At 45.3% G+C, this 25,201-nt stretch overlaps 1 protein-coding gene across 1 annotated transcript in view; it reads left to right on the top strand.

Moving 5' to 3' along the window:
- Positions 1-202: 202 nt before the first annotated feature.
- Positions 203-25,201, top strand: part of VWA3A (von Willebrand factor A domain containing 3A) — a 66,794-nt gene continuing 41,795 nt past the window's right edge. Inside the window, exons 1-6 of the mRNA XM_075528116.1 lie at positions 203-337; positions 9,942-10,066; positions 10,163-10,240; positions 17,018-17,072; positions 21,654-21,752; positions 23,755-23,861. Coding sequence (XP_075384231.1) covers positions 203-337; positions 9,942-10,066; positions 10,163-10,240; positions 17,018-17,072; positions 21,654-21,752; positions 23,755-23,861 — 599 coding nt within the window. The remainder of the gene's footprint in view (positions 338-9,941; positions 10,067-10,162; positions 10,241-17,017; positions 17,073-21,653; positions 21,753-23,754; positions 23,862-25,201) is intronic.

The following is a 25,201-nucleotide window of genomic DNA, read 5'->3' on the forward strand; positions in this document are numbered from 1 at the left end:
AGAGCTTTAGTGATCTGCCTGTCAGAACCATAGAATAAACTGTTTTATGAACCTGGAGTCCATATTTGATCAGGACTCTACCAAAATCCTCCCAGGGGCGCCACAAAAATGAAGATCCATCTGGAATCCCTTCAGGGTCTCCGGTAAGAGGAGAAGCAGTGATAACGTGGAGTGTAAGGCTGGGCATTGATCAGATCACTTCATGTCTTATAGCACGACGAGAGATGCTGACAGAGGTCCAAAGCAGCAGTCGAACGAGAGGGATGTCAGTGGATGTGGCAAACCGTCATATAATGGATTGCTGGTCACACACGTAAACCAAACACAGGACTTGCTGGTAAACACCGTACTGCTCTGTCCAAGAAGCAGCGCTTACAAAGTGTTGTGTTTTGCACTCAATGTAATTCTTCAGGCTACAAATAATTAGTTAAGCGCTCATTTCTAAAATTCCTCCTTTAGAAAGGATGGGAGAATCTGTAGACTGTTGATAGAAATTGGATAGCCTTCTTGTCCATGCTATTAAGTAATCCAGAGTATGTGAAAATTTTGTCACTGCTACCAAAGACTGGCATCTAAGGGATTTAATTCTGAAATGTTCCCTCCTGAGATGTGTTTTTCTTTAGAATTCCCTAAAATCTAGCTCCAGAAATAAGTTTCAGGAGTGCTATCCAAGCAGTAGGGTGACGACAAAAGAAACAACGTCTAGTCTGAAACACCTGAGCTGTGGGCTTAGGCTGACTCTAGGTGTGGAGAGCGGTCTTCCTAAAGGATGGGCCAGGGGTGTAGAACTCAGAACTGCTTGTGGTTTGGAAGCAGTTGTCATTCATGCTTGTCAGTGCAAGGCTGGCCATACCCATCTCCCTAATCCACAATGGAGATATCTTTGAAATGATAGTTGGTCAAAAGCAAGAGTTACCAGGAAAGTAGTTGTGTGTTTGCTTTCTTAATCTTGGTAAGTTGTATTATAAAGAGCATGAGGAAAGGTCACTGTCGTCTTGAGAGCCTAAGAGAATCTTCCCAAGACTTCACACATGGGTTAGATCATTCCGTTTCATATTAAAAAAAATACTCATTTTCACCTCTGCTTCAAATGTATCCATGTTTGTGGTGGAACATACAAGTGTGCAAAGACCACTCTTAATGCCAGCCACCTCTGGGCCCTTCTTTGCCTGACACATGAGCAGCAGTGGGACAGAGGGGAGGGCTGTCTCAACACCAGGATCCTCCAGAGTCATCCTTCATGTGCTGTTATCAGATGTCACCGGGCCGGCTCCGACTTACGGGGAGCCTGGTGTACCAGAAAAGACAACACAAAGGAAGCGTGGTTACTCCTGCCCCGTCTTCATGGTCGTTGGTGTGTTTGAGTTCATGATTGCAGCCATCCAGCTCATTGAGGATCTCGCTGGTCTTCGCTGGCCCTCTACTTTACTCCATAGTCTGACCTTCTCCAACCACGGGACCATCCTGGTGACGTGTCCACAGTGAGCAAGTGGACGTCTCAGGCAATCTAATATGATCCATGAGCCACAAGGCTTGCGATGACTAGTTTTAACCAGGGGTTGCTGGGCAGGCATTTCTTCCTACCCTGAGTTGGTCTGAAAGCCTCATTGAAATCTCTTCCTCACGGATGACCTTCATGACGTATGGCCTACTCTTGGCATCACACCCAGCGTGACAGGCTAGCACATGGAGAGGCAGATTTGGTTTTCATTGTGTTGTGGGTACCAGGCACATTGAGTATAAGTCAGACACATAATTTAATATATTTGGTATACCCCGCAGTCAAAATCTAGAATGTGCTTAATAATAGATCTTCAAATGTTAATGATTCAAAATCCATGTCATAAAATACTATGTCGTTGTTGTTGTTAGATGCCATCGAGCCGATTTCAACCCATAGCGACCCCTTGTGCAGCAGAATGAAACGCCGCCCAGTCCTGCACCATTCTCACAAATGTCCTTATAGCTGAGAGCATTGTTGCAGCCACTGTGTCCATCCATCTCATCCAGGGCCTTGCTCTCTTTCGCTGCCCCTCCACTTTACCAAGCATGATGTCCTTCTCCAGGCACCGGTCTCTCCTGATACAAAGAGTGTGAGATGAAGTCTCCCCGTCCTTGCCTCTCAGGAGCATTCTGGCTGTACTTCTTCCAAGACAGATCTGTTTATGTTCTCTTGGCCCACCATGGTGCTTTCAATACCAAGATCATTTTGCATGCAGGGAAGACTGAAGGAAAAGGAATGAAAAATCGACCATTCCGACTCAAACCCAACTCACTGCTATTCCAACTCGCAGTGGTCCCACGGGACAAATTAGCACTGCTCGCAATGCTGCACCTGAAGCAGGAAGCAGGATTTCGTTTTTTGGAAGACGAACGAGTGCCCTCTAGTGTTCAGATTATGGGAAAGTGTTTCCTTAAATGGGGGACAGGCGGGGTTTCAAGTGGTGCCAGTAGGGGGTTCGTGAGATCAGAAGATGTGTTGCATTGGGTAGACCTCTTTAGAACATGGAAAAGCAACGGTGTTACTTTCAAAACTAAGGTTCTCCTACCCCAAGCTATGGCATTTTCTTTTTTTTTTCTCCTCTTCTTTTTTTACATTTTATTAGGGACTCATACAACTCTTATCACAATCCATACATATACATACATCAATTGTATAAAGCACATCCATACATTCCCTGCCCCAATCATTCTCAAAGCATTTGCTCTCCACTTAAGCCCTTTGCATCAGTTCCTCTTTTTTTTCCCCTCCCTCCCCATTCCCCCCTCCCTCATGTGCCCTTGGTAATTTATACATCGTTATTTTGTCATATCTTGCCCTATCCGGAGTCTCCCTTCCCCCCTTCTCTGCTGTCCCTCTCCCAGGGAAGAGGTCACATGTGGATCCTTGTAATCAGTTCCCCGGTATTTTCTCTTTTTTAGAAATCATTTTACTGGGGCTCTTACAGGCCATGGTATTTCCAGTGGCCTCGTGTGCATGTGAGAGTTGGACCCTGAATAAGGAAGACTGAAGACGAACAGATGCGTTTGCAGTGTGGTGCTGGCAAAGACTACTGACAGCACCACGGACTGCCAGAAGGACAAACAGACCTGCCTTCGAAGAAGTACTGTCAGATGCTCCTTAGTGACAAGACGGGGAGACTTTGCCGCACGCACTTTGGACGTGTGATCGGAAGCAATCAGTCCCTGGAGGGAGACGGAGTGACAAAGTGACTGCCGCAACGGACTTGAACATGAGCACAATTGTGAGGACAGTACGGGACCAAGCAGCGTTTCACTCTGTTGTCCAGGGGGTGGTGATGAGTCAGACCCGACTCAACCCCATAGGACAGAGTACAACTGCCCCTAGGGGTTTCTGTGCCAGAAGCCTCGTTTTCTCCTGTGGAGCAGCTGGTGATTTTGAACCCGCCGAGCTCTGAGCGGGGAGGGACTGGAAGGCAGTGAGAGAATGTGAGGATTCATGGTGGACTGCTAACCACAAGTTGCGAAGTTTGAATCCCCTAGCTGTTCTGAGGGAGAATGATGAGACTTGCTGTTGGTCTCCAGAGCCCACAGGGACAATTCATTACGCCATGCAACCCTATCGTGTCACTGGGTGGAAATCGATGCCGTGGCAGTGACATGATTTGTTTTTTTAGAGTTGGTGGTACAGTGGATGATGCATTGGGCTGCTGCTACCTGCGAGGCCAGTGGTTGGAAACCACCTGCTGCTCCGAGGTAGAAAGATGAGGCTTTCTACTTCAGTGAAGATGGACAGCGTCGGAAACCAAGAGAGGCAGCTCGGCCCTGTCCCATAGGTCGCTATGAGTCAGAGTTGAGTCCAGGATTGAGGTTTTTAAGTCAAAAGGCAAGAAACCTTGGTTCAGTAGAAATAGGAGCCTATTTTATAGATTTACAGCCTCAAAACCCTATGTAGAGTCTTTATGAGTTGGCAGGGACTTCTGGTTGTCGCGCATGACCTGAGCTATATGTTTGGGATCTATTCCACCACTTATTGCTCTGAAGCCTGGGGCAAGCGGAATTTTCTGTGCCTCTGTCTCCTGGTCAGTAAAATGGCATTAGTGAGCGACCCAAGCCACAGGCTGAATCGTGTGGGAGGGAGAGTGGCAGGATGCCCACACATGTATGCAGATTTGACCGAGGACAATTGCATATGCAGATTTACCTTTGTTGTAAGTACATCCATTCATGGGGTGGTACATACAACATACGGGGGTAAAGTTATGAATGCACCTTAGACCTAGCAAAACATCTCGTGGGCCTCCCTGTGGGATGCACAACAGGAAAGTGGGTGAAGGGAGACATCAGACAGTGTAAGATATGACAAAATAATAATTTCTAAATTATCAAGGGTTCATGAGGGAAGGGGGGCAGGGAGGGAGGGGGGAAATGAGCTGATATCAAGGGCTCAAGCAGAAAGCAAATGCTTTGAGAATGATGATGGCAACAAGTGTACAAATGTGCTTGACACCATGGATGGCTGTATGGATTGTGGTAAGAGTTGTACGACCCCCAATAAAATGATTAAGCATTTTTCAAAAACATCTTGTGGGAATGAGCTGGTAGGCCAGGGGGATCAGGACCCTAGTCTCAGGGGACACGAAGGTCAATGGCATCACATAGTTCACAAAGACAGTGTTCTACATCTCACTTTGGTGAGTAGCCACCAGAGTCTCAAAAGCTTGTGAGTAGCCACCGACGGTGTAGCGATTGGTCTCTTCCCACCCGTGGAACAAAAAAGACTGATGGATCAGAAAGACATGCGAACAATTAGCCCGATGGGCTGATGGATCATGCAGGTATCAGTCTCCACAGCCTGAGACCAGACCTCGATGGCCCATGGCTAACACTACCAACTTGCTCAGAAACGGACCTCAGGGGGGCCTGGATAGACTCGGAGAAATGTGAAACAAACCTCACAATCAGACAAGAGACCAAACTTCCTGGTTGGGTAGAAACTGTTGGAACCAGTAGCCCTCCTTCACCCTTCCAGTCTGGAACTGCCCTCCACTCGACGTTAGAACAGTCAGCCACTTACGAGCAAAGGAGCAGCCATTTCCCCCACGACAAAGTTCAGAGGGATCGCAAGGGACGAGGAATGGAAACAGGAAGCAAGAGGAAGAGGCAGGATAAGTGGTGATACGAGGGATGCGCTGGAACAAAATAGGTATGAATTGTTGAGTGTCAAACTATGATTGTCCCCATAATTCACCAAATTCACAATTTAAAATGGAAAGAAGGAAACAAGGTAATTGATGGAAAGCACTTTGGTGCTGGCCTGCTAACTGCAAGGTCCCTGGTTCAAACCCTCCAGCTACTCTGCAGGAGAAAAATGAGGCTGTTTGCTCCCATGAAGATTTGCAGGCTTGGGAACCCTCTAGATACTTGCTGTGCGTCAACTCGACGGATAAAAATCTTATGACAAGCCATCATTCCATTGTACTAAGCACACTTGTACATAGGTTTCCATTAACATTTCCAAAACATTTTCTTTCTACTTGAGCCCTTGGTATCGGCTGCTCTTTTTTCGTCTCCCTCCCACCCTCATGAATCCTTTATCAATTATATATTATTGTTGTTATTTTGTATCTTACACTGTCCATTGTTTCCCTTCACTCGCATTTCTGTTAAACATCCCCCTGAGGGGTAGGCTATTTATCTAACCTTAGGATGACTTCCGCTCTCTCCCCACCTCCCATCCTCTGACCTTCATGATATCACTACTCCCACTACTGTTCCTGAGGGGGTTATCTGTCTTGAATTTCATGTGTCGAGAGTGCTTATCTGTACCAATGTGTGTACTCCGGTCTAGCCAGATTTTTAAGGTAGAATTGGGTCATGGTAGTGGTGGTAGTGGGTGAGTGGCGGGGAGGAAGCATTCAGGAACTAGAGGAATGATGTGTGGTTTGTCAGTGCTATACTGCATCCTGGTTGAACTGTCCCTTCTGTAGGGGATGTCTAATTGTCTACATATGGGCTTTGGGTCTCCACTCCAACACCCTCATTCACATCAATATAATTGCTTGTTTTGGATCTTTTGATACTGGCTGCTTATTTAACTTCTAGCGTTTAAGATACCAGATGTTGTATCTTTTGATAGCCAGGAACCATGCACTTTCTTCACCACATTTGCTTATGCTCCTATTTTGTCTTCAGTGATGTGTCGGGAAGGTGATTATCAAAGAGTGCCAGGTTATTAGAATGCAGTGTTCTTGTGTTTAGGGAGGCCTTGAATAGAGCCCCAAAGTCTGTCTGCTATCTTAATACTTTCTTAAACATTTTATTAGGGGCTCATACAACCCTTATCACAATCCATGCATATACATACATCAATTGTATAAAGCACATCCATACATTCTTTGCCCTAATCACTCTCAAAGCATTTGATCTCCACTTAAGCCCTCTGCATCAGGTTTGTTTTTGTTTTTAATAAATCATTTAATTGGGGCTCATACAACTCTTATCACAATCCATACATACATCAATTGAGGAAAGCACCCTTATACATTCATTGCCCTCATCATGATCATATCTTAATATTTAACATATAAATATATGTAGAGTGACCTCTATCCCTTTCATTCTAAATTAATATATTTACATATATACTTGCCTATAGCCATACCTCTATAAATAGCTTTTGCTTCCCATTTCTTTCCTCTGTTTCCTTTCACCTTCCTCCCCCTGCCCCACTATCATGCTCTCCCTCCACTTGGCTCTCAATAATTCCTCTCAGATACATTGCACCTGATCAAACCCCACCAGGCTTCCTGGTCATCATTTTTCGATCTCTTGTTGTTTCCTCATCCCTGAGTTAGTTGGCTCCCTGTTCCCCCTCCCTGCCCCGTCCTCTCCCATGTCCCTCCATGACTGCTGGTCCCATTGGTTTCTCCTCAGGATGGTTTGCCCTGCCTATCTTACATAGACATAGGCCGAAAGAAAACAACAAACAAACAAACAAAATGATAGTCCCAGGTCTGTCTGCTGATCCTTATATGTGTTTTCCTGTCAGGTATGATGAGGGGCCAAGCCCTGTCCCCCGAGGCAGAAGTCTATTTTCAGGATTCCTCAGGGACTTGGTTCCTTTGCTCCCCTTGCTGCCCTGTCACACTCCCTTCTTGTTTCACCCAGCTGCGCGTGGGTAGACCAGGCACACTTTCTGCAGTGTCTCCAGTGCTGTCCATAGCACTGAGGGTCAGTGAGAGACCAGCCCTAGGGTTTTGGTGGGGTCAGCCCTAGGGTCCTCTACTTTCTTTTTCTGAGGGTCATCCACCTTGACCTTCATGTACCGTGACCCTAAATATGCCAATGAACATATGCAAATCCAATGTGATCAATGAGGTACAACACATAAAAACCTTACTAGTAAGGGGAGGAAACATTGAAGAACTAGAGGATAGATAGGTGGCATACCGCACCCTGGCTCTATTATCCATTCTGTGTCTTCCTTCAGAGAGGGACTGACCAATCAGCATGCAGGCGGATTTTGGCTCTCCCTGGCATTCACACCCCTTCACATTGAGTTGGTTGCATGTTTTCAACTTTTGATACCTCTTCCCATTGACACCTCTGATATGCCAGGGCGAGATTAACACATGTGCAACGTTAATTAAAGTAAGTTGTTATTAGCTGGCAGTTAAGGGGAGGCAAGAGCCTGATGCACCCTCCACCCCGAGTTCTTAAGATGGAAACTTTTAATACTATTGAATAAACAAGGCATAGGGGCCAGGTGGCATCACACTATATGGGGAAATTGGGAACTTGGATACAAAGGCAGGTGGTATGATATTGGGAAATACTGAACCTGACAAAAATAGAGCAGGGGGTTAAACACATTGTCAGCAAGTTCAAGAATAAATGGCAAAGGCTCAACAGTTACAAGAGTGAGGTAGTTAGTTTATTGTGCCAACCTGGCCCTTAAACACATGTGGGGTTAATTGAAGGGCGGGGAGATAAATGGCTCAGTGAACCTCGCCTTTCTAGTTCTCGGGTCTCTTGCTTTGTGATGGTCAGACCAGGGTGCAGCTGCCTTAGCCAGTTCCCTGCTTCAGCTGGCAAGGTTCACTTCCTGCAAGACATCCCTGAGGAGGAGCCACATGGACCTACCCCAATGCAGCCCTGGGTGCTGGAGCAGGTGTGTGGAGACCCCTGCCAGCGCTGAGATGCTTACACATTCACTGACTTGGTTTTCCTCCTGCAGTCGGCATCATTGCATCTATTTTGTGAGATGGAGGAGGACTTTGTGGATTGGTATCAGATATATGTGTTACTGTTGGACTTGCGGGCTTGGGCAGCACTGGGTTGGGATGTTTTCTTGATGTGTACTTAACCTTTATATAAAACTCTCTCTTATACATGAGTTTCTGTGGATTTATCTCTCTAAAGTACCCAGACAAAGAGGAATGACAGTAGTTTCAAAACGGCCATACTTGGGTCAGTACAAATGGCTACACTCTGACTAATTCATACAGTATATTTACATTGTTTAAATGGCTACATCTAAATTGACTGCTATATCGTTGTTACATTGGAGTTGATTGTGGTGGGTTACTACACCTCATGGTCACCAGGCTGTTGTGTTTCTTCCATGTGGGTTTTGTTGCTTCCCTGCTAGATGGCTGCTTGATTAATTATAAGCCTTTAAGACCCCATACACTATATCTCTTGATAGCTGGACACCATCAGCTTTCTTCACCACATTTGCTTATGCACCCAATTTGTCTTCAGCGATCATATCAGGAAAGTGGGTATCATACAATGTCACATCATTAGAACAAATCATTCTTGTACTCAGGCAAGATTTAAGTAGAGGCCCATAGTCTATATAGTCTATCTTCCTTGTTATATATATACATGTATCCCTCCTACCCCACTGTTATGTTTACCCATCATTCACCTTTCAGTAATTCTTCTCAGATACAATTCACTTGTTTAAACATGATAGATAAACTATTCACTCCTCGCTGGCAATTTTAGAACACTTACTATTCCCCTGTACCTGTCATTATTGGCCATTCATAAAGTGAGTAGTGGCCCACTTGGGCAACATGTAAAGCCCACATCGACCACCTAAACAGTGAATTCAAAGGAATGTAGTTTACTCCACACACAGCTTCCTCTGATAGCTGAAAAATATTTCCCCAAAGCAATCACTCACTGCCCATTCAACTCTCTTAGTACTGATCTCTGGAACAGATAGCATGAGGCCATTCCCCCTACCAGTCATCAATGAACAGACATTTGCTGAGCACCCCTCAGTCTGATGAGGAGACAGCACTCACCCCTCTGCAAAGAGAGACAACCCAAGTATGGCAATAAGTCAAGAACACCAAACAGAACAATTGAGATCTGAGTACTAGGGAGTCTGCCACCGTTGCTCCAGTTTACCAGGGGCTTAAAGCAGGCAGGGCAGTGGAACAGCTGCATCGTGAACAAAACAGAAGGCTTTAGATCTGCTCTGGTGGTTGTAATGGGAAAATGGAGGTAGACTAATGAGAACTGGGATGTCTATGTAGTTGGCTTGGGGGTGCATATTGGTCTTTCTAGTTGGTTTTGAGTTGAAAGCAAAGGGGAAAAAATGGGAAGCTGGCAATCATGGTCCTGGGACATTGGTCATTTAGCTTCCTGGACTGGTTGCTGCTGAGGTGGTCTGTTGTATTTTTAGTCTCTTACAAGGCAGCAGGTAGTAAGTGACTTTAATTTCTACACATATATCAATACTTTGGGTCGATCAAAGGTGTTAGGGAGAATGAGGGCGTTGTCAGGGCAATGGCCAGAGAGCACAGACCTCCACAGCCCTTTGTTTCCTCAGCAAGGTGAGTTGCTAAAGCAGGTCGGATCCGTCTGAGTTGGCACTTGGGTACCTGTGTGAGGAGAACCTGGGGCAATCTTAGTCTTGCCTCTTTCCACCGTTTTCTACTCGACTGTTTTTTATCTTGTAGAAACTACAGGGGCAAAAGACCCAGTCTTCAGCTTGCGAGGACTCTGAAGATTGGCTTTCAACTCACAGTTTACAGTTTGAGAAGCTCACCTTGCCTGACCTCATCAGTCAAGGCACAGCTGTTATGTAAGTCTGTGAAGCCTGCCCTCCCCTCTGAGCCTGCATGGCATACCCACCTCCTGGGACCCAAAAGACCACCCTCCTAAGTCTTTGCTTCTTCAGGGAGGAGGGAAACAATGTCGGACAGAAAGTGCATTTCTCCACCCAGCTCATCCACCATTTCGAATCCAGGCTTTCTGCGTAAGTATGTTTCCCCCTGTCTTCCCAACCACCCAAAGCCCAGGAATTCTCATTTCAGTAGCCTGAACCCGGCATTGTTCAAGCAGCCATCTCTATGGGGCCTTGGGAAGATTTCTCCTCCCTTTAGGCCCAGTTTTCTCTTTTCTGAGGAGCTCAGGCCACAGAGGTTCAAGCACTCGCCTGCTAACCAAAAGGTTAGTGGTTCTAATCCATCAGGTGCTCCATAAATGAAAAATGCGGTCAACTGATTTCATGAAGATGTTGGTTGTTGAGTGCCATCGAGCCAGCACGTGCGACAGAGTGAGCCATTGCCTGGTCCTGCACCACCCCCTCATATTTCCTGTGCTTGCACTGTTGTTGCAACCACCGTGTCCATTATCTTACAGAGGATCTTCCTCTCTTTGGCAAAAGAGGAAGCATGATGTCCTTTTCAAAGAAGTGGTTCTCCTGATATCATGTCCAAAAGATGTGGATCAACTCCCTGCAACCTTGCTTCTTCTTCTTTTTTTTTTTTTTTAAAGCTTGTAGTTAGTTCAAGAATTGTTTGTTGGCCTTTAGGAGTGTTTTCCAGTCCAGTCTGTTGGGGCACCACACCCTGGCCCCAAAGTCCACTTCCAGCATTCCCTGGCAACCTTGCCACTCCATTCCCTTGCTGTTCCGCTACACTCCCCCAGTGCTTTCCCTTAGTGTGGTGGGATCAGGTCAGGCTCAATTCCCACACTGTGTCTCCGGTGCTGTCCCCGCAGGGCCATGGGTCAGTGAGAGGCGTCATGTCTCATAGTGGGGCTGGCCATGTGGTCCTCTCTGTGGACTGGCTGCTCTAATGGGGTCACATCCTCAGAGCCTGGTGGGCCAGGATGTGCTCCACTCTCTCCTCCTCCCCCTTCATCTGCTCCTGTGTTCGCTGATCAGATATGTCCCTCTCCCAGAGCTACAGATTCAATGTCGTCCTTTGAAATAAATTCTTCTGTGGGGAGGGGCAGGCATCCACATAATATTTGGTACTGAGGCCAGCCTCCCAGACCTCTCCACTGGTTCCCTACACAACCTTGCTTCTGTGGAGCATTCTTCTCACATTTCTTCCAGGACGGGCTCATTTTTGTAGGAGCGCATGGTGGCTTCAGTATTCTCTGCCAACACTCCAACTCAAATGCAGCCATTCTTCTCCAGTCTTCCTTATTCATTGTCCATTTCCCCCCATGCGTGGGAGGCAATTAAGCATACCATGGCTGATGCAGGCGAACCGTGCTCCGCAAAGGGATGTCTTTTCAACACTTTAAAGTGGTGTCTTTTGTAGCAGATCTGCCCAATGCAATATGTAGTTTGATTTCCTGACTTCTGCTTTTATGTGTGTTGATTATGGTGTTGAGCTAAGTAAAATGAAATTCTTGGCAATTTCAATTTTTTCTGTTTATTGGTCCAGTTATGAGAATTTTTGTTTTCTTTACACTGAGGTACCATTCACAGTGAAGACTGTAGTCTTTGATTTCATCAGTAAATGCTTCCAGTGTGTCATCTTCATATCACAGGTTGTTAATGAAACTTCTTCCAGTCTTGGTTCGGCGTTCATCTTTATGTAATTCAACTCCTCATATTATTTGCTTGGCAGATTGGATAAATATCATAAAAGAATCCAATCTTGATGCTCCTATTATCTAATTTTAAGCCCCACAGTATCCTGCATTTCCCTTTGAACTAATTTTGGTCTGTGTATAGGTTCTGCCTGCGCACAATGACGTGTTCTGGAGTCCCCATTTTTCTCAAGGTCACCCATAATTTGTGATGATCTGAGGATGTCCGCATTGGGTTGGGTCATCTTTCTTTGGAATGGGCCCAAATAGGAATCTCTTCCAGCTGGGTGGCTGTCTTCGGAACTTCTTGGCATAGACAAGGGAGTACCTGCAACCGCATCACCTGTTTATGAAAACATTTCCATGGTTATTCTGTCAATTCCCAAAGCTTCGGTTCTTTGCCAATGCCTTCAGTGAAACTTGAATTTCTTCCTTCAATAGCATTGGTTTTTAATCATAGCTGCTTCCTGAAATGATCGAATGTCAACCATTTCTTTTTCGGTATAGTGATTCGGTGATTTCTTTTCCTCTTCTTGTGCTGCTCCAGGTGTCCTTCAGTATTTTGCCCTCAGAACCTTCCAATATTACAACCTGAGGCTTGGATTTTTTCTTCATTTCTTTCAGCTTGATTTTCTAACTCCAGGGCTTTGCGCATTTCATTATAATACTCTATTCTCTAGCTGCTCTTTGAAAATTTCATTTTAGCGCCTTTACTGCATGCTTTCTTCTGTTCTCGTTCACTAAGCAAATTAGAGCAGGTGCAGAATCTTTTCTTTCTTTTTTTTAAACATCATTTTATTAGGGGCTCTTATAACTCTTGTTACAATCTATCAGTTGCATCAGACATATTAGTACATATATTACCATCATTCTTTCAAGACATTTACTTTCTATTGAGCCCTTGGAATCAGCTCCTCTTCCCCCCCCCCTCCCGACCCTTATGGCCCCTTGATAGATTATAGACTGTTATTATTTTCATATCGTACATGACCACTGTCTCCCTTCCCCTCTGGTTTCTGTTGTTCTTCCTCCTGGAAGGGGGTGTGTAGTTATGTGCCATTCATTGCGATCAGTACCCCCTTCCTCCTCACCTCTCCCCCCGCTCCCCCTTCCCTTTTGGTATTGCTATTCCCATTTCTGTTCCTGGGCTCCATGTGTCATGAACATTATCTTTTGCCTATACCTATGTACATGCCCTGGTCTAGTCCAGAGTGGGAAGCAGCACTGAGATCATGATAGTGTGTGTGTTGGGGGGTGGGGTGGGGAGGGAGTCAGTGAGAAGCCTCAAGGGATCAGAGGAATATTGTGTGTTTCTTCGGTTCTTTACTGCGCCCTGGTTGACTCATCCCTTCCCTGCGACCCCTTTGTGGAGGATGTTCCATTGTCTGCAGTTGAGCTTTGGGTCTCTGCTCTGACCCCCTCATTCTCAACAATGTGTTTTGTTTGTTTCTTTGTTTGTTATGGGTCTTCTGATTCCTGTTACCTGGTCTTGATGACACCTCATGATCGCACCAGCTGGTGTGCTTCTTTCATGTGAGCTTGTTGCTTCCCTGTTGAATGGCCGCTTGTTTAACTTCAAGTCTTTAAGACCCAGATGCTGTATCTCTTAATAGCCATGCACCATCCACTGTCTTCACCATATCTGCTTATGCACCCATTTTGTCTTCAGCAATCTTGTCGGGGGGTGGAGTGGGGGTGAGGTGTAGGGGGGAGCATCACAAAATGCCATTTTGTTAGAACAAAGTCTTCTTATATTGAGGGAAGATATGAGCTGAGTCCCAAGGCCCATTCACAGCTTCAGTGTATTGCTTTATAAATATATGTACATAGGCCAATACCTCTATTTTTAGGGATTAATGTATTAACGTAAGTACACACCTCTGTCAATACCTCTATCTATAGCTTTGCTTCCTAGAGCCGTCCTCTGTTTCCTCCTGCCTCCTCCTGCCCCACCATCACATTCCCCTTCTTCCTCGGGAAAGATCTCAGAGTCTTTTCTGTGATTTATTTTTCTCTCATCTTTTTAATGTCCCTTTCTTTCTTCATATATGTTTTTAATAGTTTTATTAATGTGCAACTCACATATCATGCAATTTAATCACGCAATTATATTAAGAAGAGGTGTACAATCTTCACCATAATCAATTTTGGCATATTTTCTTTTCATACTCGTTGTTAGACCCCCACTCCCTCCAACCTCCCCTGTCATTCCCCTAGGTGATTATTGGTCTATTTACTGTCTATATAGATTTACCTTTTCCCTGGATTTCATATCTAGAAAAGCATACAAAACATAAACAGGAGACTAAAAAGGACAAAAGAGAAAAACATGACTAGAAAGGGAAGCTGAAAATAATAAAACCTGAAGCCACTTTAAAACGGGTCAAAGGGGAGCTCAAATGATGGTGGTACATTGTAACTGAACTCCATCTCCCATACTTGCTTTTCCAGTGCTCTCTGCCTGATAGCAAGGTGATTCACGTCCCTAGATTGTGGTCCCAGGGGCCTCCCTGGAGTCTTAATCCCTGTGCAGACTCTGCACATGGAGTTTGTCCTCCCGCTGTCACCCATAGCCTTTGATAACCCAGGTGTTCACCATTTGAGGTCTGATACTATTTCCTCCTCCAGCCTGGATTTTATTAGTTGCAGTCCTTGGATCACAATGCTGGTGTGCTTCCTTCGTGTGGACTTAGTTGACACCTCACTGACATGCCTGCTTGTTTTGAGAAAAGTTTTTAAGACCTCAGATGCTATTCTTTCTGATAGCCAGGCACCCCCTGAGTTCTTCTCCACACTCAGCTCTTGCACCCATTTCTTTAGTGATCTCCTCATGGGGCAAGTATCGAGTAGGGCCGTATCATAAGAATTAATTGTTCTTAGATTAGGGCTCAAATTAAGTGTGAGCTCAAAATCTATTCACATCTGTATGGATTATATAGGTCTCTGGTTCAGGTGAGAGTTATCGAGTTAGAGTTATCAATATCTTTTCATTGGGGAATGTTACAAATCATACCCTGCAGGCACAAAGTAATTCTATTAATAGTATTATTAATCTAGCCAGTGGTATAGAATTTGAAGCACTATTGAGAAAGGGAAATTACACATGTATAGGCAAGCTTTTCATACCACAGTAGTTGAATGGTTGAGTTGTATAGATTAAAATTTTAAGTGGCTGGACACTATTTACCTGAAACATGGAGGTTGGTGATAGGGCAGAACTCGCAATAACACTTATTCACAGAGGCAGAACCGTGCCTATCACACTAAGGCATGTAGAAAGCAAGGGGAGCATTTAAGTAGTACATATATGGTTGTCCCAGGCCACCCTTACTTGGGAACCCTCAAAGAAAGAGATCCAAGTTCAACAACCCCCAATTCCACACCCTTGGGATAGCAGTCATCTGCTTCTTCTCTTACTAGGACATTTCAGCCTTAAGTCCAAAGAGGGTGTCCGTTCCATAAGTCTCCTACAGGTGCGTTTGAGGCAAAGCTCAGATTGCTTAGTGGGGTTTCTACATGAATCCTTCTGGTGTGACTTATGAAGGATATTGTGTGCCTCGAAAGGACAAGGTCTAAAATCCCAGTAGTCTATAGCACATGGCCTGGGTCACCAAGGGCTAGATAGAAACCAAGTCAAAAGTACCCAGTTAGGAACACGGTACTGGGTGGATTCTCCCCTTGAATTCCATATAATTACTGTTGTGTTTTTTCCTGATGAAAGTTGTTCCACCCAGTATACCCACCAACAGAGTGTAATTGCCCTCTCCAAGACATGCATGTCCTCCCCGAGTCTTGACCTGAATCATCAGCAAGTGTCACTCATCACTCTTGTAGGAGTGTCTGTGGATTCGGGGTACCCTTAGCACAATATTGAATGGCAGAAACAGAATGGTCTTCTCCCTTCCCCCCACCATCTTGAGAAACTGACCCCAGCTGAGATGAGATCATACAACATTTATTCTTTTGTGATTGCCTGCTTGTGAACTGTGCTGCAAGGAACATGGGAGAGCATACATTTGTTCATGTCTGTCTACTGCATCTTTAGGGTAGATGCCTGGCAAAGATATTACTGGGTTGTATGGTATTTCTATTCCCAGTTGTCGTAGGGAATGCCATGTCATTTTCTACAATGGTTGTACATGTTTGCAAGCCCACCGGCAGTGTGCAAGAGTTCCAGTCTCTCCACACCTCTCCAGCATTTGTTTTTCTCTCTCTTCATGTATGCTTTTGATGGTCATCTTATGACTTGTCTGGTCATTTGTGTTCCATGTGCCAAATATATTCTGCAGATGGTCTCCAAATTCTCAGGATCATGTTTTGGTTCTGTGGACTTGCTTTAATTTTCTTCAGCTTCAACTTGAACTTGCGTATGAGGAATGGTGGTATGTTCCACAATTGGGCCCCGGCTTTGTTCTGGCTGATGATATTGAGTTTTTCTGTCCTCTCTTTCCATAATTACAGTTCACTTGATACTTGTGTATTCCATCTGGTGAGACCCATGTGTATAGTTACCATTTAGGTTGTTAAAAACAAGGTATTCACAATGAAAACAAGGTATGTACAATAAGTCATTTGTCTTACAAAACTATACCATGTGATTTCCAGCTTCATTTTTGTCACCAAGGCTATATTTCCAACTAGCAGTCCTTCCTCTTTGTTTCCAACATTTGCATTCCAATCACCAGCAATTATCAATACATCGTGATTTTACATGTGGCCAATTTCACACTTTACAGGTTGGCAGAGTTCTTCAATGACTTCATCTTTGTTTTAGTAGTTGGTATAGAAATTTAAATAATAATCATATTGATGGGCCTTCCTTATGGGGGGTATGATATTTTCCTGCCACTGCTTCAAACACAGAAACTGCAAGGATGGCACAGGACCCAGTGATGTTTCATCCCCTTGCATGTGATGAGTTGGAACAGCAGCCGCACACCTGTTCCTCGTTCGCTTGGTCTTTTACCTGGTGTCCTGGCAAACTAACACCCAGTTTCTCTTTGCTAGACTTGTCATATGTATGGGGACTTCAAACTCTTGGGGGGAAATTTCATTATCTTTTCATTCCATTTTTCCATGCACGTTTCACAGCCACCTTGCAGCCTCCCAATGCTTTAGACACCTTTAAAAATGTGCTGCGCAGACCTTCCTTCCCTGTAGATACATAAGTGACCTCAGGTGACACATGTGTTTGATGTCTTGGCAGAGCGATCGAAGTCTATCAACAGAGGATCCAGTGGCTCACTGAAAACAGCAGGAAGGTAACACGTGTGCCTTTGCTCTTTGTTCTCTTTCATTCCATCTGTATTATTTAGAACTCTTTCTGTTGCAAGTGATCGCCCCCAAATTAAATTGGTTTAATACAAAATAGCACTTTCTGAATCTTATAAATGAAAAAACCCAAGCTCAGCTCACTCCAGATGCCCAAAGCATGTCACCATTTCCATTTTCCCCTGGACTCCATTTCCTTTAGGTTGGTTTTATTCCCAGGAAGTCTCTACTCAGGCTTAGGAAGATGTCACCAGGGGTTCTACACTTCCTAGTCAATAGTTAGAGAACTGCAGTGGGAAAGGACCTTACTCTCCTCTCCCAGAACATCCAGCAACTCATTTAAAAAGTGATTTAACCATGGAAGGGTAGGAAGTGAGAATACTATATCAAGAAAGTCATGGGGGGCAGGGGTGGGGGGGGTGGAGAAACCAAACTTGACCATTGATTCCCATAGGAAAGGGAAAGAGCTGTTACACAGGGGCATTGAGTTTATGTCAACGGTGGTAGAATAATTTGGAAAAGGATATCGATAACAGCTGTACAACACAAAGAATCTAATCAACGACACTGAATGATACAAGTAGAAGTTGTGGAATTGGAGATTTTCTGTTGTGTATATTTGCCACAATTAGAAAAAAAGATGAATAACAATGACTACAAAGAAGAAGAAAATCTTCCAGAATTGAATATGGTGACAATTGTACAACTGCTCTTGATATGATTGAATTACTGCGTTGTTGGCATGTGGATGAAATGCTAATAAAACTCTTAAAAAAGAACATCCAGTCAAGTCCTCAGATGTCCTCTGATCTCACTGGCCAATATGTACCAATCATTATGGCCAAGGGAAGGAGACATACTCACTCTCTAGGTCTCACCTTGGGCAAAGCAGGGAAGGGACAAGAAAGAGGACCTTGGGTAAATGCTGGCCTGACCTCGTGTAGAGGGAGACATGGTGGCACATGGAAAGGGCCAGTGGACAAGGCCATTTTCCTCAGAAACAAAACTTTTCGTGAATACTTGATAATTCACTTTTAACTTGCCTTAGCTTATTTTCCTCCAACTCAGACTTTTCTACTCTTAAGTCATCCTAAACTCTTGTTTTAAACTCTATACCAGACAGATCCTGAGATTCATGCTCCCTCCAACTCCCCTTCCCCAGTCTGCACAAGACCAGTAGGTGACAACACAGTGCTGAGGCTGCCTCTCCTAACCACTTCTGGAGTGTAGTCTCCATCTCAGATTCAGAACATCTGTGTCTCTCTTAGATTTCTCTGTGAATGCAGGTACCCAGCTATGGCACCTCACACCCCCGGTTGTACATGATAACACAGGTAGAGAGAACCCCACCCATTCGCTCATTCCTGTGAAGCCAACTCTCTGACACACACAGAACCTATGGACCAGAGTAGAAGTGCCTCATAGGGTCTCCAAAGATGTCATCTTTAGGGAAGCAACTCTTTCCGTTAGCAGACCAGCACTTAACCCCTGCACCACCAGGGTTCTTGAGAGAGAACTCAGAAGGATGAAATCCTCAGGTGCCCCGACATCCTCCATTCAAGGCATGAGGCACTTAGATCATCCAAGTGGACAGGGATGGATGGGCATGTCCTCTTTTCCACCCTTTCTGAGACAGATGAGGCATGAAATAAGCCCAGATTAGATCCCAGGGGAGACATCACCTGTAATTAAACTATCAGGCCCCTTGATGAAGCATTTGAGTGATTGGTAGGCCATCCCTGGACTGAATTACAAATTGTGTGCTCAGGGAGGCCCTGGGCAAAAGGGTTTCGGTCTCTGTATCTGATTTAGAAACTAAGATGGACGATGTCAACGTAGCTCTTCTTGAAAGTTTAATTAATTCTTTTCCTCAGACACCAAGGGTAGAATTGTGATGAAAGGCAAATCATTGATTACAGAGGTAACCAACCAGGCCAATAATTCTGGCCCTGGCCATATTCTTCTTGGCCCGTTCCTTTAAATGTTATTGTTTAACTTGTTACAGTGAATTAGATAAAGATTTACAGAGCAGATCATCAGTTTTCATTCAGTAACTCTTACTCATTTTGTTCCACTCACTCATTACAGTCCCCTCAGTGCAACATCACGTATCCCACTACTTCCCAGTGTTTCCTGTTTTTATCCCCCCCCCCCCCCTTAGAATCTTCTGAACGCTGTCCTTGGGTCAGTGCTGCCCAATTGTTCTTAAATACTTGATTATTCTGACACAGGGGTGTCTTAACTATTATAAAAGTGAGTTAGTAACATTAAAAATTCGGTTATTTCACCCTTAGCCCCGCTTTCAGACCTTTCTGGCATGCATCACTAGCTTTCCATTTCCCTTGTGCACTCACACGTGTTCAATAACTGCTTCAGGAAATAATTTCGGAGCTTCAGTGGTTAGGCTTAAGGGAATGCATATTGTCAGTTACAAAAGCACTAATAGAAAGCTTATTAAAATATTTAAAAGGAATATAACTCGTCCTATATTGAACAGTTACTGACTTGTTAAGCTGCATTGTCTAGAGAAACAAATCCAGTGATTATATATCTATATAATGCCCCTGTGTAACAGCTCTTTCCCTTTCCTATGGGAATTAATGGTCAAGTTTGGTTTCTCCACCCCCCCACCCCTGCCCCCCATGACTTTCTTGATATAGTATTCTCACTTCCTACCCTTATATTTATATTATAAATCCACTGATATATAATCACTGGATTTGTTTCTCTAGACAATGCAGCTTAACAGGTATATATATATATATATATATATGGTTTACATCAAGAAAGCATCGCAGCCCAGTCCAACTCAACTCCACAAGTCCGATGCTAGTCCAGAAGTCTCTCTTCTGACACAGGTAGCTTCAGGCTTGTGAGGCAGGAAACAGGATGACACCAGTCAGGGGGCGCAGCGTCTCATGGATCTTTAAGGTCAACGGAAACCTCACAGGGCGCCTGCAGCTCTCAGCGTTGGGTAACTCACGTGAGGCTTCCCCTTAAGACAGGCACAAGGGCAGGAAGGCACAGTAGCAGAAAGAGAAAAAGGCCCTCACTCTTACACAAAAGGCTCCACCCCGAAGGACGTGTTGCCTCCTTGATTATCAGACTCCACACTCAACCAGCAGTGTCTAGTTGACATGAAATCAGCTGACTAGCACACTGGCCCAAGGCTTGCTGAGAGTCGGAATTGACTTGATGGCGGCAGTGCATTTTTCTCTTCTGTTTTTGAAGGATGACCAGTGTCCTGGGAAGCCTCACACTTTATGTGGGTCATCAATGCCTATCATGTGACTACTGAATCAGACATTGTTCTGGGTTCAAAGTTACAAATATAACCAATAGAAAGATTCTGCCTTCATTCAGAGAAGAAAGACAATGAATTAATTAACAATGCATATGGAAGGTCAGTTTAAACGTCAAATGGGACTCATTGCCTTGAGAGAACGCCCAATTTCCTGTGAATAAAGGTTCCAGCTCGTCATGCGACTGTGGCAGGATGAACACCTCCTACATGGAGAATCCCACAGCCATGGGACAAACGAAGCAAAGTCTGTGAGAAACAGTGAGAAGCTCCTGAACACACCGCTGCTGCCACTGAGCTTCATGAACGCATCTGCCTTTGACGGCCAGAGAAGGAATACAATAAATAAGAATATAAAGAAATTAAATGAGATAAGCTGATGCAATTAGGTATCAAACTTTATAGCCTAAAACAATGGATGCTTTTCTCTAAATTTCTAGCTTTTGTACAATGAATGTGTGTTACTTTCATAAGGCTGAAAAATAAATATGAGAGACAAAAGGTTTAATAACAGATGCCACCAATTGGGGAAGATAATGCCTAGCTCTAAAGTCAGGCTATTGGGTGGTTTTTTTCTCTGTAAATAGGGTTTCCATTTACTTCTGTAGAAGTGAAATGTTTGCCTGAGGGTAGGGGGAAGGTTGGGAAAGAGGGAGCCAATCACAATGATCGACGTATAGCCATCCCACCCCCAAGGGGAACAAACAACAGACACATGGATGAAAGGAGACAGTGCATGGTGTAGGATATGAAAATATTAATACTTTACAATTTATCAAAGGTTCAGGAAGGGAGAGGAAAAAATGAAGAGCTGATACCAAGGGCTCAAGTAGAAAGAAGAAAATATTTTGAAAAGGATGATGGCAACATATGTACAAATGTGCTTGACACAATGGATGTTTGGATTGTGATAAGAGCTGTAAGAGCCCCCAATAAAAGGATTTTTTTTAAAGTAGTGAAATGTTTGCATCTCTATGTTGCTCAGATAGGTGAAAGGTTTAAGAGACGGTTGGGAAACCTCTTTTCCAACAGGAAAAGATCTTGGATATTTTTAACATCATTCATGGGCCGTACACAATTATCAACTTAAAAATTAGCCTGCTCTCTTGGTCAAATACTTAATGAGCTCGCTTTAGTGTGAGCTTGGGCAAGGCGGGTGGTGCTAGCTGGTACGGATGGTTTTTGCGGGGCTCGTCTGGCTCACCCTTGTTTTGAGAGAAGAACAGCATTGTTGGTGCGTCCTGTTTCAGAAGGCTGTGTTTGGTTGTAGGCATTTGGCCTCATCAAAGGGGCCCGAGTCGGCCTTCTCATCGGTGTGTCAGCGGTGAGCAGTGGTCCTCAGCGAGAGGAGTTTCAAAAGGACCTCATGGTAAGTCCCCAGCATGCAGAAGTCCCCGAAACCAGGCCTCCTCCCTCTCTGTGAGCTTCATTTTTTTTTTTGGTTACAGCGAATGCAAAATGAAGTATCTCATAAAAGACAGTTCCCACTTAATTATCATCTACAGTTTAAAAAGTGTGTTCTGTTGCGAGACACCCCACCCCAGTAGTTTTCAGCTGCAGTGTGAACTTCTAGGATTCTCATCCTCACAGTACCCGCTTCAGAGTCCACAGTGCCCTAGAAAGAGGATGTGGAGACAAGACTCGCGTGGAGTTGACTCCAGCATATCGGAGCCCAAGGCTTCTCAACATCTTCTCAACATCTCCCAGGGGAGCGTGTCTTCGAGTTTCTTTTTTTTTTTTTTTTAGAACCTGCCTTGCACATCCCATAGTTTCTTTGGTATTCAGTTCTAGTTTGTTTGGAGGAAACACATACTATCAGTCTGAGTCCATAACAGAGACGCGACAAACTCTAGAGTCAGATGCTAGAATCGGATCCCAGCCACCTCTACCAGTTGGGGGCTGTGTGACCATGTTGCCTCCTCTCTCTGCGCTTCACTGATCTCCCCTGCCCAGGGGGAATGGTAGCTCATAGGGTGGTTGGGCTGAAGGGAGTTCAAGAAGAGCATGCCCAGCACAAAGCCTGGCAGAGAGCAAAACACCTCGATAGTCTCTGTCAGGTCACATAGAGGGTCTTTTTTCCAACCCTGAGAGCTTGGGATCAGGGAGCTCTGGTGCCATATGAGTAACTGGTGATATAGTATGGTTTCATGTTGGGCTGCTAAGCACAAAGTCCATAGTTCAAAGCCATCAGCCACTCCTAGGGGGGAGGGAGGGGGATGAGACCTTCTACTCCCATAAAGCACGGTAATCTCAAAAACCCACAGAGGCAGTTCTACCCTGCCCTCTAGGGTTGCTACAAGTCCGAATGGGCGGGATGGCAGTGAACTTGGCCTGGAATGGTGCTCTAGTGGGTTATGAGTGAAGCTGCTACCACAGTTGCTGTCAGCGATGGGAAACCGCCAGCCATGTCCCTGGAAAAAGAAGAGATTTTCTACTCCTGTGAAATAGTTCCAGTCTTGGAAACCCAGCGGGGCAGTTCTACTCTGTCCTATAGTGTCAATTTGAGTCAGACCCGTGTCCTTGGCAGTGAGAGTGAGAGCTTGAGAGGCAGACGAGAGCATCCAGAGCCTGTTCAAAGGCCTCTCCTAGGACCCACCATGGGCCAGGCCCTCGGTCCTGTCCCCTCCCTCTGGTCTTAGCCTGGGTCAGGGAACAAGACCTTTTCGATACAGGTTGCCCTTCAACACAAGGCCAACCAGCCAAGTTTCCACAAGGCCACTGAAAACAGTAGCTAAGGCAAGACTCGGGTTGGTGGCATGCAGGTGAAATTTCCAACTGGCCAGGCAGCAGGGGAGGGGTTATCTTTACTGTTGGCGACTCATAAGCTACTGCTTGAGAGCATCGCAAGCAGATGGCAGGCCTGTGAGACACACCACTGCCCCGCCCTCTGTCCTCCCTTTGCAGGTGTCACAGTCCCAACGGTGTAGCCTTAGTGCAAATTGAGCTAGGCAGCTAAGACTCTCATCATATCTACTTCCCATGATCCAGCGTGATCCAGAGTGAAGCAGTCCGAAGGTGCTGCTTCAGAAGCGATCTTAACCATCAGTCAATGGGAGGGAGGGAGGGAGGGAGGGAGGGAGGGAGGGAGGGAGGAAGGGAGGGCACAATCCCAGTGCTCGGAAGACCCATGCCCCATGCCACAGTCAAAGGACCAGCTGGATGAGCAACTAGCCAGCACCTGTCACAGTCCCTAGGAGACACAATGGATAGGAAGGAGAGGTCACCTTGGAGCTACTAAGCCTAGCTTCAAGCAGCCTTGCTTCAGTACAGCTCAATTGAGCCCTGGGGGCCAGTCAAGGCAAGCGAGGGGGATGCAGCCCCCCTCACTAGCCCCTGGGCTCCTGGAGCAGCGGTTTCCTTCTGCCTGGCAGAGCCTCGTGGACGACCAGCTGAGCCACAAGGAGAAGTTGTATGTCCTCTCTTTCGGTGCCATCACCAGAGCGCTCTGGCCAGCCCCAGTGGAAGTCAGCGTCTCCAAGTAAGTCGCCATCCTCCTCCCCTCACCCAGAAAGGGTTTACGCATCTTCTTCTCCGCCATTGGCCTCGTTCTATGGAACGTAAAACAGCCCCAGAACTCAACCCGATAAAACGACTTCAAAGAGACAATTCCCAAAAGGGGAAACACAGGTAGCCAACCATTTTGGGGGGAAATGTTCACCCTCATGAATGATCCACAAAACGGAAGGCAAAACAACCCCAAGACTCCATTTCTACTCAGTGAAGTAGCAAAGATGACTTTAGCATGATAAAAATAGTACCCGCTAGTGGTTCGATATTATTATTATGCAATCAGTACGAAAGGATAAATAGACAGCCATTGCAATACTTTGAGCTCCATCGAGAAAGTGCCAGGCCAGGCAGAGCCAGGCGGCACTGGGCAACTCGGACTAAATAAAACTTAACGCTTCATGGGCAAAGGGGATCCTAGGAAGCTGAGGCAAAATGTCTTACTACACATTTTGTGTGCAAACTTGCCTGGAGCCACACAAGCAGTGGCACCCAGCTACTTCTGTCAGTTTCTCAGACCTCTAAGAAGTACTCAGAGAGGTGGGAGATCATGTCTGCTAAAGAGAAGGGGGAATTTGAAGACATGGCTAAGGCGGACACAGCCTGTTATGAGAGATCAGTGAAAACTTCTTCCTAAAGGGGAGAGAGGAAAAGGTCAAGGATCCCAATGCACCCCAGAGGCCCCCTTCAGCCTTTTTCTTGTTTTGTCCTGAGCATCACCCTTAAATCCAAGGCAAGCCCCGGTCTGTCCATCGGGGAGGTTGTGACGAAGCTGGGAGAGATGTGGAATCACACGGCAGCCGACGGCAAGCGGCTTTATGCAAAGGCAGCCAAGCTGAAGAACTATGAGCAGGATATTGCTGACACCTGATGCCACCAAACACGGAGTTGTCGAGGCTGAGAAAAGTGAGGAAGAGGAGGACGAAGAAGACATGGAAGATGAAGAAGTCGGTTTTAGCGCAGTTGTTTTTTTTCTTTCTCGTCTATAAAACATTTACATCCCCCCTGTATACAACTCACTCCTTTAAAAAAATGGAAATATATGACTATGTAAGATTTGCTTTTAAACTGTAGTGTCTTTTGGGGTGCAGTTTTGGGGAGGCACAGTTAACACACTACCGAATGTGTCTTCACACAGCCCTGTCTTTTCAATAGCCACTAACCTTGCCTGGTGCAGTATGGGGTTGTAAATGGGCACACAGTACAAGTTAGTTATGTATGGGGATGATAGTTTGTTTGGGTTTGGTTTTTCATCTTTGGTTGTCTGATTCTGCAGCTTAGACAAAATAATTGTTGTTCTGTTAACTGAAT

The sequence above is a fragment of the Tenrec ecaudatus genome, chromosome 12, assembly GCF_050624435.1.
Source record: "Tenrec ecaudatus isolate mTenEca1 chromosome 12, mTenEca1.hap1, whole genome shotgun sequence".
NCBI lineage: Eukaryota > Metazoa > Chordata > Mammalia > Afrosoricida > Tenrecidae > Tenrec > Tenrec ecaudatus.